This window comes from Aotus nancymaae, unplaced genomic scaffold, assembly GCF_030222135.1.
Source record: "Aotus nancymaae isolate 86718 unplaced genomic scaffold, 86718_ANA_hifiasm-v0.15.2.pri h1tg000017l, whole genome shotgun sequence".
NCBI classification, from domain to species: Eukaryota; Metazoa; Chordata; class Mammalia; order Primates; family Aotidae; genus Aotus; species Aotus nancymaae.
Genome location: NW_026988429.1, coordinates 6,870,451 through 6,883,373, shown reverse-complemented (window position 1 = coordinate 6,883,373; position 12,923 = coordinate 6,870,451). Strand labels below are relative to the sequence as shown.

At 40.2% G+C, this 12,923-nt stretch overlaps 1 protein-coding gene across 7 annotated transcripts in view; it reads right to left on the bottom strand.

Moving 5' to 3' along the window:
* The window catches only part of CTNNA2 (catenin alpha 2), a 1,152,426-nt gene that overhangs the window by 99,348 nt on the left and 1,040,155 nt on the right, over positions 1–12,923 (bottom strand). For all 7 annotated transcript variants that reach the window (XM_021670969.2, XM_021670970.2, XM_021670971.2 and 4 more), the window contains 2 exons: positions 6,103–6,195; positions 5,141–5,297 (listed from right to left, as the gene is read on the bottom strand). In XM_021670969.2, the coding sequence (XP_021526644.1) occupies positions 5,141–5,297; positions 6,103–6,195 (250 nt within the window). The remainder of the gene's footprint in view (positions 1–5,140; positions 5,298–6,102; positions 6,196–12,923) is intronic.

Genomic DNA, 12,923 nt, shown 5'->3' with positions numbered 1-12,923 from the left:
AGCAGCAAGTGCTGATGTAGACAGAATAGAACTTGTGGCATGTTATCCTGAAGATCTAGCTAAGATCATTGATTAAGGGGGCAAACAACAAGTTTTCAATGTAGACAAGACAGCCTTCTACGGGAAGAAGGTGCCAATTACAACTTTCATAGGTGGAGAGAAGTCAATGACTGGCTTCAAAGGACAGGCTGACTCTCTTGTTAGGGGCTAATACAGTTGATGACTAAATTGAAGCCAATACTCATTTACCACTTTGAAAATCCTAGGGCCCTAAGAATTATGTTAAATCTACTCTGACTGTGCTCTGTAACAGGAACAACAAAGCCCAATGACAGCACATCTATTTATAGCATGCTTTACTGAATATTTCAAGCCCACTGTTGAAACCTACTGCTTAGAATAAAAATAGTAATTCTTTCCAGAATGTTATTGCTCACTGAAAATGCACCTGGACACCCAAAATTTCTGAAGGAGATGTACATGGAGATTAATAGTGTTTTCATGCTTGTTAACACAGCAATTCTGTAACAGATGGATCCAGAAGTAATTGTGACTTTCAAGTCTTATTACTTAGAAGATATATTTTATACGGCTATAGCTGCAATAGATAGTGATTCTCCTAATAGATCTGGACAAAGTAAATTAAAAGCCTTCTGGAAAGAATTTGCTGTCCTAGTTGCCACTAAGAACATCCATGATTGATTCACCAGAGAAAGTCAAAATACCAACATTAACAGGAGTTTAGAAGAAGCTGATCTCAACCCTCATGGTTGACTTTGAAGGGTTCAAGACTTCAGTGGAGGAAGAAAGTAGAAATAGCAAGAGAACTAAAATTAGATACGTAGTCTAAAGATGTGACCGAATTGTGGCAATTTCATGATCAAACTTAATGGATGAGGAATTGCTTCTTAGGTCTGAGCAAAGTAAATGGTTTCTTGAGACGTAATCTCTCCCTAGGTATGATATTGTGAACATTGTTGAAATGACAACAAAGGATTTAAAATATTGTATAAATGTAGAGGATAAAGTAGCAGCAGAGTTTGAGAGGACGGACTCCAATTTGAAAGAAGTTCTACTGTTGATAAAGTGCTGTCAAACAGCATCACATGCTACAGAGAAATCTTTCGTAAAAGGAACACTCAATCAATACAGTAAATATTATTGTTACCTTACTTTAAAATATTGCCACAGGCACCCAGCCTTCAGGAACCACCACTCTGATCAACATCAAGGAACTACCCCCCACCATCAAAGAGATTATGGCTGGCTGAAGGCTCAGAATGATCTTTAGCATTTTTTAGTAATGAAGTATTTTTAAATGCATTTTTTAGACATAATCCTACTGCACAGTTAGTAGACTACACTGCACTGTAAACGTAACTTTTACATTCACTGGGAAACAAAAAAATTGTATGATTCACCTTATTGCGATTGGTGCTTTACTGTGGTAGTTGGAACAGAACCCACAATATATTCGAGGCTTGCTTGTATTTGGAAAAAAGCCATACCTGTTCACGTAGACATGAACATGAACTTTTTGGTCAGAAGACCATACTTGGTGTATACACGGACCTTTGAACCCCTTGTCATGATTTCCCCACTCTTATACCCCGTGCCTTCAGGTCTAGGACCTACAGTTATTAAGCACACTAATCTAGTATGTAGCAAGGAGGGCAGTCAATCATTTAAAGGCAGAATACGTACATGATTCGTATTTGCATTCCTGACAGTGGCACATAGGCAGCAGGCAATCAAAGAAGAGATACTGAATGAACATGCCCATTGAGAAGGGGCAATCGATTACACACTTTTATGCTAAGGTGTTTTGAAGAGAAAGAATTCATGAAGTAAAGAGACAGAGGATTGATGTTGCAGCTAGAAAGGAATAGAGATGAAAATAGTAATAAAAGGCAAATGTATTCTACAGATTATTCCATTGCGGCGGAAAAACTGTAATGTTTGGGTGGCACACTCTAATATCAAGTGTGGTATTTAAACATGTCATGAAACATTTGTTTGCAACATATTTTGATGTAAACTTCCTTACATTTTGCAACATTATTATTTTAGAAATGATATAATTGTTATGAAAAAAATCAGTGATGACCAAACTATTTGATTATCGTAAACCACAAGGCTATAGATTCAAAAAATGAAATTCACTGTGAATGTTTAAAAGAAGACAAACTTAAGACTGTAGCATTAAAAAAAAAAACAGGGAAAGAAAAAATAACCAAAACTCTTGGACATTATGAAATCAAGTTAATAGCTTTTTCAGATCTTAGATTTCTACTACTTTGTGAGCCAAATCCAAGAATTAAACTGTCACATGATTAATGCCAAGATGCTTATTTTAAAACACTATTAAAAATTGTAGGTTTTCCAAAATGGGAAAAAGTTTAAATGTTCCAACACAGCCATTTCATTTTTTTATGAGAATAGGCCAGATCTGAAAATTGGTTTTGCTCCTGTAATATTAATAGCTAACATCACTGCTCCCCAAACTTGTTGCATTTCATATGGATAAATTTAATATCAGATACACAAGTTAGGGTAGCATAAAAAAAACTACAGTCTTTTAAAAACAAAGATCTGTTTTTTATTTTTTAAATAGAGTTTCCTGCCAGAAGAGATATTCCTCTAAGAAGAAACTGATACATAAAATGTCATTAATGCCATTTCAAAACATCTCCTGGGCCAAACTTGCAATTTACCAATGTAAATGTTTGGCTCTAGCTTGGAGAGAAGATGAGAAGTAGTTTCTCTAACTATCGGGCTGTGTCCGCAGCCTACCACAGGACGGAGTGGGCTGTGTCATTATTTGTCAAACCCCGTCTGTGGAAAGGTGCCTGCTTCCTCTGATTGTCAACTCCAAAGGCATGCTCCGGCAGACCCTGCCAAGCTGGCTCCCTGACAGTGCCTGTTCATTTTCCTGCCATGGCATGCCACAGCACTTGTACCACTGGGGTTGGACTGCACAGTGTTATCAGCAGAAGCCAAAGCCTTTTCTTGTTGTTGGTAATAATGAGATGCACAAAGGAATGGCAAAGAGAAAAGGGAACAAAGAGGCAGGGCTTGAGGGAGGAAAATTAAGAAATGCTTTGCCCTATTGAAAAAGTCTGAGATAAGACCTCCTCACCTTGCTTGTCCCCACCCTCAAATTTTTGTACATGCATTTAAAGAATAGGTTGGAGAAGTTGAAAGTTCTGAAATGATTCCTCTCTGAAAAAGGCAGTGTATAGGTATTTCCTATTGATATGAAGGTAGAAGGGATGCAGAAGATTTTCAGGGGCTGTTAGGATTGCTGTGTGAGATCTGAGGCTGGTTGGGAAGGGCTCTTATTTGGAGCACCACAGTTATACCGGAAAAAACTGACCATATGCTAGAAAGATTCGTATCAGTGGCCACCTTTCTATTCTCCATCACCCAAGTTCCCAACATACCTATCTGAGCAATTTCCAAGTACCTTATGAGAGATTCATTTTGGGGGAGTATATTTTACAGGATTAGGACTCAGCTATCAGCAAAGCAGAAAAAAAAAAGAAATGACAATGTATTGAGTTCTTTTATCAGCTAAGCTCTAGATATAGTGATATTTAAATGACTTGTTGCTTTGACAAGTTATCAAAAACAAAGACCTTGCTAACAAAAAACAAGACAGGTTTCTGAAAGGGATTAGAGATTGGAATGAGAATACCAGAGGTGGAAAGAGGAAGCTAAAGTGAAAGGCGGAAGCACTGAAGGAAATTTCCTTTCTATCTTGACTTATTGAGAATTAAACAGTTTCTGAAAAGAGGATAATCTGGATTTTAATACCATCTCTGCCAAGTTACCTACCCTCTCAATGACTTAGATTTCTTAAAAGAAAATCTGGAATTACTAGTACCTATTTTATAGAATTTTGATGAGAATTAAACCAAGCAGCAGAGAGTAAGGTAAATTCCAGTTACAGGCCTCATGTTATGTAACTGTTTCCATCTGCCTTGACTTGCCCCCATCATTGAAAAGCTGGCTTTCCGATTATCTATCACATCTACAGATTTGACTATGCTGTTCTGAGACAAGCCCAGTGGGAACTTACTGTTTCTTCAAGAAAAGGAAAGACTGCAACTAGAAACATTTTCTAAACACGACAGCCACTCAGAAATCACTTGCACACTGTTGCAGTCAGAGGTCCTGTCTGTCTGGTTCCCACCAGCGGTGATGCAATGTCTCCACCAGCCCTCAGTCTGCCAAGAACCAGCAGGTCATCAGGGCTAGTACTGCCTGAGTCAGTAGGTGTGAGTTCCACACACCTGTGTAGAATCAACACCTGGCCAATTCGCATTTCCAAGGGTCAGCTGGTTCTTTTAACGCCTCACAAAGAAGGCTGATGTTTCCAGTAACCTCCTCCTCACAGAGACTTTTCCAGGTGAACTGGACCAACTAAGTTAGGTCAAAAGCTTTTGGAAAAAGACCCATTTGCTGGCTGGTAGCCAATCTTGAAACAGACTCCATGAGTCCTGTTAAAGGTCAAACTGACTCCACAGTTATTCGTGTCTACTACATCCTCCAGTCTGGCTTCATTTACAAAGAAGAAAGTTATAATTTCAAGGGATGAGCAGTTCTATTTTCTTTCACTCATTTCATTCTACAACCTCATAGACAAGTGCTCGAAGCCTTGATAGCTACCAAGTGGCTTCTCAGAGGTAAATTATGTGGCTGATATCTTTACCAGTGTTATCACAAAACTTCACTTGTTGAAAAAAAGAGAAACAACACAGCCAAATAGGAGTAACTGATCACCTATTTTTAAGACATAAACCTGTAGATTAATGAATCCCATATTCCACAGCCTTTTTTACATGAGTGATTCAGATACATCACAGGCCATCCTGCTTTATAAACTCCAAACACTATAAAGCAGGATAAGCCACCTTAAATCATGTGTTCCCTTTTAATGCCTTGACTCTGTATCTTGAAATAACATAAACACCAAAGAATTGAGAGAGGGTTATAATCACATTTGCAGAGATGATCAAAAAAACTCAAAGATCTAAGGAGAGCGCCTGAAACACAGACCCATGACATTTGTGAGACATTCCTTCTCATTGTTACCCTCCTCCAGCTGCCTTGTATGGGGCTTGTTTGTAATGATTACCTGAGACAGAGAGGAAGTCATCCACTGAGGTGATGTCATCCACAGCCTCTGTCAACACTCGGACCTGCTTCTCCCACTGGTCTTTGAAGACGTCCATGTTATCCTGAGCAACTTTGCTCTGTGGCCGGGCGGCCAGTGTCAGAGCAGCATTGATGACCTATTTGTTGGAAAGAATCCAGGGACATCATGACCACACACTTCAAAAAAGGAATAAGCAGGTCAAAGACCATGTTAAACCATGGACCCTGGACGTTCTACAGATAAGTGGGTTCCTGGTGTTCAGAAGGACAAACACATAAAAGATAAGTTATCAACTACCATTAATTTTTGTTTGCTTTGCTTCTTTTTAAGACACAATAGTTTGCCTCAGGTTTCAAAAAGTATATACTAGACAAGTCTCATTCACTTAGCACAGATGCGGCAGAAATGCAATTCTTGCTTTCCACACGTGCAAGTTTATGATTTAGCTGCTGAGACAAGGTAAATAGATAAGGGATATTTAAATCACAACCCAAAACAGAATAAAGTCAACAGGAGTGGAGAGCATAGTGGCACAGGCACTGATCCCTGCAGCCTCGAACTCCTGGGTCCCAGCAATCCTCTCCAGTAATTACAGGAATGCACCACCACGCCCAGCTAATTTATTTTATTTTTTGTAGAGATGAAGTCTCACTATATTGCCCAGGCTGGCCTTGAACTGCTGGCCTCAATCCATCCTCCCACTTCAGCCTCCCAAAGCACTGGGATTACAGGTGTGACCCACCATGCCCCGCCACTGTCACAGTAATTCTGAAGAGACCAGTGTAGTTTATTCTTCCTGAGAAAGGTGGAATTTGAAACGCCCCATGAGTGGTGAGTAGCATTGTCCAGCGAGAAGAAATAGAGAAAGGAAAGGAGGAGCATGAGGGCTGGAGTGGAGAAGGTCACTAACAGGCTTTTGAAACAAAGTGAATGAGGCTTACCTGGGGACACAGGCTGTCGATCTGGGTGGCTGCCATCCGAACTAATTTCACCCCTTCTTCATTGTTGGAGATGGAACAGGCTAAATTGGCAACCTGCATTGAAGAGGATTTTAGTGAAAATTATGCTGGGGCAAAGGGAAAGTATACTGTTGCTGGGGCTTGTACCTTCTCTGGCAGATGTCTCTTCCAGGAGAATTCTTTCAGAAATAAGATAAGGGCACCCTGCCCTTCATGTAGAACCAACTATTACTACTTCGTATGCTAATTTAGGCATTTCTGTCAGAAGAAGCATTTCATGATTCTCAAGCATATACAAGGATGTGTTTTAACAGGGTTTTTGACCTGTTTTCTCTTATGAACTGCCTTAATCTGCCTACACTATCTGGAGCCCCCTAAGACTCATCATCAAATGCAAAACCCTGTAATCTTGGACATTTCAGTACTCAGTTCTGACCCTGCAGAGCTGAGTGAGAAGAATGCTGCAGGCAATGCTTTGGGCTTGAGAGACTAACAGTAAGCTGACAGTTATGGTACCCTGCCCCCAAAATTCCACATCTGCCTGAAAAGTTTAGTCCGCTAATTGCCAACTCAAATGTTGTCAGAGGCCAGCTGTTATGAGCAATGTAGCAAAAAGGCTCCTATCATTCAATGGACAATGGCAGAGTATATAGTAAATTACAATGTGCAGATCTTGTATAAAGATATTCAAATTTGATGACCTCCTTGGTTCCTGACCTCTTCCATCTTCAAAGACAACAGTTTTTTTCCCTCCTTGGTTCCTGGCCCAAATTTAAATGTCTTTCCCACCCCCATTGGTTCCTGGCCCCTTCTGTCTTCAAACAGTTGGCTCTGAAGATGGATGGCGCCAGGAACAGAGGAGGGGGAAAAAAGACATTCAAATTTGATTTTTAAGAACATTATGCTTTCCCAAACAGCTGACTGAATTCAAGTTCCCAGGTGAAGTGGTTCAACTGGTGTTTTCCTTCTCTTGAAGCAGAGTTAGTAATTCATGGTGAGATTGAATAGCCAAAGTCAACAGCCACAAAACCACCAACAAAAGACCAGTCAGTCCCATCAGGTTAGTATCAATGACACAAGAATAGGAATATGAAAAGACAAAGAGGAGAAGGACAGCAAGGGGTAGGAGCTGTGGAGCAAACAGAACAAGTAATTGGCAGAACGAGAATCCCCATAGTCTTTTGGCCACTTGCCCTTTTGACATCCCGCTTTATGTCTAGACTCCTAAATGGGGCTGTTTTCCACCCATACTTTAATGCTCTAGGATGTTAGAATGTACCACCCATGCTTATAGTTCCTAATGTGAAAGAAACCTTGGGCAGTGTGACATAGTGAGAAGAGTACAGGTCTGGAGATCAGGAGGCTCAACCACCGGGCATCTTTGGGTGGCTGTTTGAACAGACATCAAGCTAGCTGGCGGAGTTTTTTTTCATACCCCAGTGGTGCCTGGAATGCCAGCAAGACACAACCATTCACTCCCCTGGAAAGGGAGCTGAAGCCAGGGAGCCAAGTGATCTAGCTCAGTGAATCCCACCGCAAGGAGCCCAGCAAGCTAAGATCCACTGGCTTGCAATTCTCACTGCCAGCACAGGAGTCTGAAGTCAACCAGGGATGTTCAAGCTTGGTGAAAGGAGTGGCATCCACCATTACTGAGGCTTGAATAGGCGGTTTTCCCCTCACAGGGTAAACAAAGCCGCCAGGATGTTCAAACTGGGTGGAGCCCACCACAGCTCAGCAAAGCCACTATAGCCAAATTGTCTCTCTAGAGTCCTCCTCTCCGGGAAGAGTATTTCTGAAAGAAAGGCAGCAGCCCCAGTTAGGGGCTTATAGATCAAACTCCCATGCCCTGGGACAGAGCACCTGGGGGAAGGGGTGCTGTGGGTGCAGCTTCAGCAGACTTAAACATTCCTCCCTGCTGGCTCTGACAAGAACAGCAGATCTCCCAGCACAGCACTCAAGCTCTGCTAAGGGACAGACTGCCTCCTCAAGTGGGTCCCTGACCCCTGTGCCTCCTGACTGGGAGTAACCTCCCAGCAGTGGTCAACAGACACCTCATACAGGAGAGCTCTGGGTGTCATCTGGCAAGTGCCCCTCTAAGATGAAGCTCCCACAAGAAGGAACCGGCAGCAATCTTTGCTATTCTGCAGTCTCTGCTGGTGATACACAGGTAAACAGGGTCTGGAGTGGACCTCCAGCAAACTCCAGCAGTCCTGTAGCAGAGGGGCCTGATTGTCAGAAGGAAAACTAACAAACAGAAAGGAACAGCATCAACATAAACAAAAAGGACGTCCACACAAAAACCCCATCAAAGTTCACCAATATCATAAACCAAAAGTGGATAAATCCACAAAGATGAGGAAAAACCACAGCAAAAAGGCTGAAAATTCCAAAAACCAGAATTTCTCTTCTCCTCCAAAGGATCACAACTCCTCAGCAGCAAAGAAACAAAACTTGATGGAGAATGAGTTTGGTGAACTGACAGAAGTGGGCTTCAGAAGGTGGGTAATAACAAACTCTTCTGAGCTAAAGGAGCATGTGCTAACCCAATGCAAGGAAGCTAAGAACCTTGAAAAAGGTTAGAGGAATTGCTAACAAGAATAACCAATTTAGAGAAGAACAAAAATGACCTGATGGAGCTGAAAAACAGCACAAGAACTTCGTGATTCAATAGCCAAATCGATCAAGAGGAAGAAAAGATATTAGAGATTAGAGATTAACTTAATGAAATAAGGCATGAAGACAAGATTAGAGAAAAGAGAATGGAAAGGAATGAACAAAGCCTCCAAGAAATATGGGACTATGTGAAAAGACCAAATCTACATTTGATTGGTGTATCTGAAAGGGTGTATCTGAAAGGGACAATGGAACCAAGCTGGAAAACGTTCTTCAGGATATTATCCAGGAGAACTTCCCTAACCTAGCAAGACAGGCCAACATTCAAATTCAGGAAATACAGAGACCACCACAAAAATACTCCTTGAGAAGAGCAACCCCAAGACGCATAATCATCAGGTTCACCAAGGTTTAAATGAAGGAAAAAATGCTAATGGCAGCCAGCGAGAAAGGTTGGGTTACCCACAAAGGGAAACCCATCAGACTCACAGTGGATCTCTTGGCAAAAACCCTACAAGCCAGAAGAGAGTGGGGGCCAATATTCAACATCTTTAAAGTAAAGAATTTTCAACCCAGAATTGCATATCCAGCCAAACTGAGCTTCATAAGCAAAGGAGAAATAAAATCCTTTACAGAAAAGCAAATGCTGAGAGATTTTGTGATCACCAGGCCTGCCTTGCAAGAGCTTCTGAAGGAAGCACTAAATATGAAAAGGGAAAACCAGTACTAGCCACTGCAAAAACATACCAAGTTGTAAAGATCATTGACACTATGAAGAAACTGCATCAACTAATGGGCAAAATAACCAGCTAGCATCATAATGACAGGGTCAAATTCACACATAACTATATTAACCTTAAATGTAAATGGGTTAAATGCTTAAAGACACAGACTGGCAAATTGGATAAAGAGTCAAGACCCATCAGTGTGCTGTATTCAGGACACTCATCTCACGTGCAAAGACATATATAGGCTCAAAATAAAGGGATGGAAGAATATTTACCAAGCAAACAGCAGGAGTTTAAAACAGACTTTAAATCAACAAAGATCAAAAAAGGCAAAGAAGGGCATTACATAGTGGTAAGGGGATCAACACAACAAGAAGAGCTAACTATCCTAAATATATATGCACCTAATACAGGAGCACCCAGATTCATAAAGCAAGTTCTTAGAGACCTACAAAGAGACTGGGACACCCACACAATAATAGTAGGAGACTTTAACACCCCACTGTCAACGTTAGACAGATCAATGAGATAGAAAATTAACAAGGATATTCAGGACTTGAACTCAGCTCTGGACCAAGTGGACTTAATATAACATCTGCAGAACTCTTCACCCCAAATCAATAGAATACACATTCTTCTCAGCACCACATCATACTTATTCAAAAATTGACCACATAATTGGAAGTAAAACACTCCTCAGCAAATGCAAAAGAATGGAAATCTAAGAGTCTCTTGGACCACAGTGGAATCAAATTTGAACTCAGGATTAAGAAACTCACTCAAAACCACACAACTAAATGGAAACTGAACACCCTGCTCCTGAGTCACTTCACATTTTAGATTGCTGTTTCCTAATCAGCAACATGAGATGGGTTGACAGCGATAGAATACTTTTAAAGACTACTTCAATAAACCATTCGTGTAAACAACAGGATTTTTGAGTGTTTAAGGGAGAAAGAGGATTGATTATATCTATTACAGTGAGAAAATGTAGGAGAAACACGACAAATGAATTCCAAATATTATTTAGTTTCTTATGGTTTTACTTTACCTTTGATTTTTCAGATAACTTTTCATTATTTTATACTTAGTTTTCAAAATAAGTGTGAAAAGACATATGCCTTCTTCACAGAAGGAGGATTCACAGAGAAGGATACTGCATGCCCATGGGCAGGAAGGCCATTAGACACGGAGCACAGACTAATGATGCATGTCTCTTAACTTCAATTTCTTTTTGTTTTATAATGTCTTCACTCCACATTTTTATTAATCTTTGTTATGTCTGTATGTTATATTCTAGTTCATTTTATATTCCAAGTGCCTGACTCAGTGCATGACACAGAATTGGTGTTTCATACATGTTTATTTAATAAACAATAGCTTGTAAACTTAGTGTAACTTATTGTATACAACAATTTGGAATACACAATGTATTAAAGGTGCTCTCAAAAATAACGTTGAGCTTCACCCTTAATTTGGCAAGACAAACATTCACCTTCTAACAGATGTTGATCAACACTATGGTGTTAACTAATGGTTCCTATATTCTGATCCATGGTGTGAATCCAGAACGCAGCTTCTCCTGTCTGAAGTGGCATGTTGGGGAAAATATCAGGATAGTGGAGAATCTTCCAGAAAGATATATGTATTTAAAGTTCTACCTTTTAATATTCAATTAAATGTTTCCTACACTTGCTTTTGAAACTTTCGTTCTATGAAAGTGATAATTTTAGATGGCTGTTTTTGCCGTGTACCATCCCTGCTTGCTGTGTGAGGGAGACTTGAGATCGCACTTGCAAACAGTGAACAATTGCTAAAGAGTTTAGCACAACAATATAGAAACTTAAAAGTGCCCCAAGAATCAGGTAATTTTTTTGCATTTCTATAAAAAGGTGAGAAAATACCTGCACTCTTAATGAAATAATGAATCTAGACCAAGTCATCAGTGGTCAACATTAAAAAGAGTGATACCCAGATAAACGTGTTTCTTGACTAAACAACACTGCCTATGAAATATTCTTGCCAAAAATAAAACAGAAAACTATCAGCCCTTTAGGATCAATTTTCAATTTACAAGAAATTCAAGAAAAAGAAAAATGTAAAATAAAACCATGTACATGCAATCATAAAAATCCTGATGGTTAAAAACTGGTGAAAAAGAAACATAGATCTCATTTGTGTACTGAATAGAAAAAACAAACTATAATATACATATATAAATATGTAAATAAATATGTAAATAAGAGTACATTTATGAAACCATCAAGGAAACTTAAATATTAACTAGATATTTGATGAGACTGAGGAGTTTATTAATATTTTAAAGTATGCTAATGGTAAGTTTTTTAAACAATCTATAGCTCTTAGAGATATATAATCAAGATGTTTATGAATGAAATGTGTGGAATTTGCTTCACAATTATATCTAGGGTTGGGGAAATGGGTAGAAGTATAGAAAAAACCATTGGCCATTAGTTTATAATTGTTGAAGCTGAGTGACAGTATCTGATGGTTCATTACGTATTCTTTTTTTTTTTTTTTTGAGACGGAGTTTCGCTCGTTACTCAGGCTGGAGTGCAATGGCGCGATCTCGGCTCACTGCAACCTCCGCCTCCTGGGTTCAGGCAATTCTCCTGCCTCAGCCTCCTGAGTAGCTGGGATTACAGGCACGCGCCACCATGCCCAGCTAATTTTTTGTATTAGCAGAGACGGGGTTTCACCATGTTGACCAGGATGGTCTCGATCTCTTGACCTCGTGATCCACCTGCCTCGGCCTCCCAAAGTGCTGGGATTACAGGCTTGAGCCACTGCGCCCGGCCCATTACGTATTCTTTACTTTGGGATATGCTTAAAATTTTCCATACTAAAAAACATTTAGAAAAAAGGTAGCAGCCACAGCATATTATATTACCAGCTCTGGAAAACATATTCTTGCATGTATGTGTCTCCAGGGAACACAGCTTAAGTCAGGGAAACCTGAGTATGGTTTGGAGTTGAGGCTTGCAGACAGTGGAGGGTCCCCGCCTGAGCACAGATGAAGACTACTATAACTAGACTAGACTCTGTCAGTCACAGCAAAGCTCCCCAGACCACAGAGCTTCCCATTTATGCTGGCTGCGAGTCACCTGGCAGAAATCGATCCTGTGGGAATTAGGCTCAGACGAGCTGGACTCAAACACAGAGAAATGCCAACCAGTAACTTCCACATGGTGAAGATAAACTGTAGTCTGTGTATCTTTTGAACTGTTTTCTCATTCTTCGTTTAAATTCAACTCTATTATGCCTTAGGTCTTATGAGGTAAACCCCTCACCCAGCAGAATCTTAGTAGGTGGAAACCGTGCTAGCAATGCTTGGCAAACATAAAGAGCTGGAACCTCTTGATAGTCTTCCAGTTATTTATTCTCTTTAATTGTACTGATCCATAAATCCTGAAGTCTGGCAGCAAAGTCTCTGCAATGTAC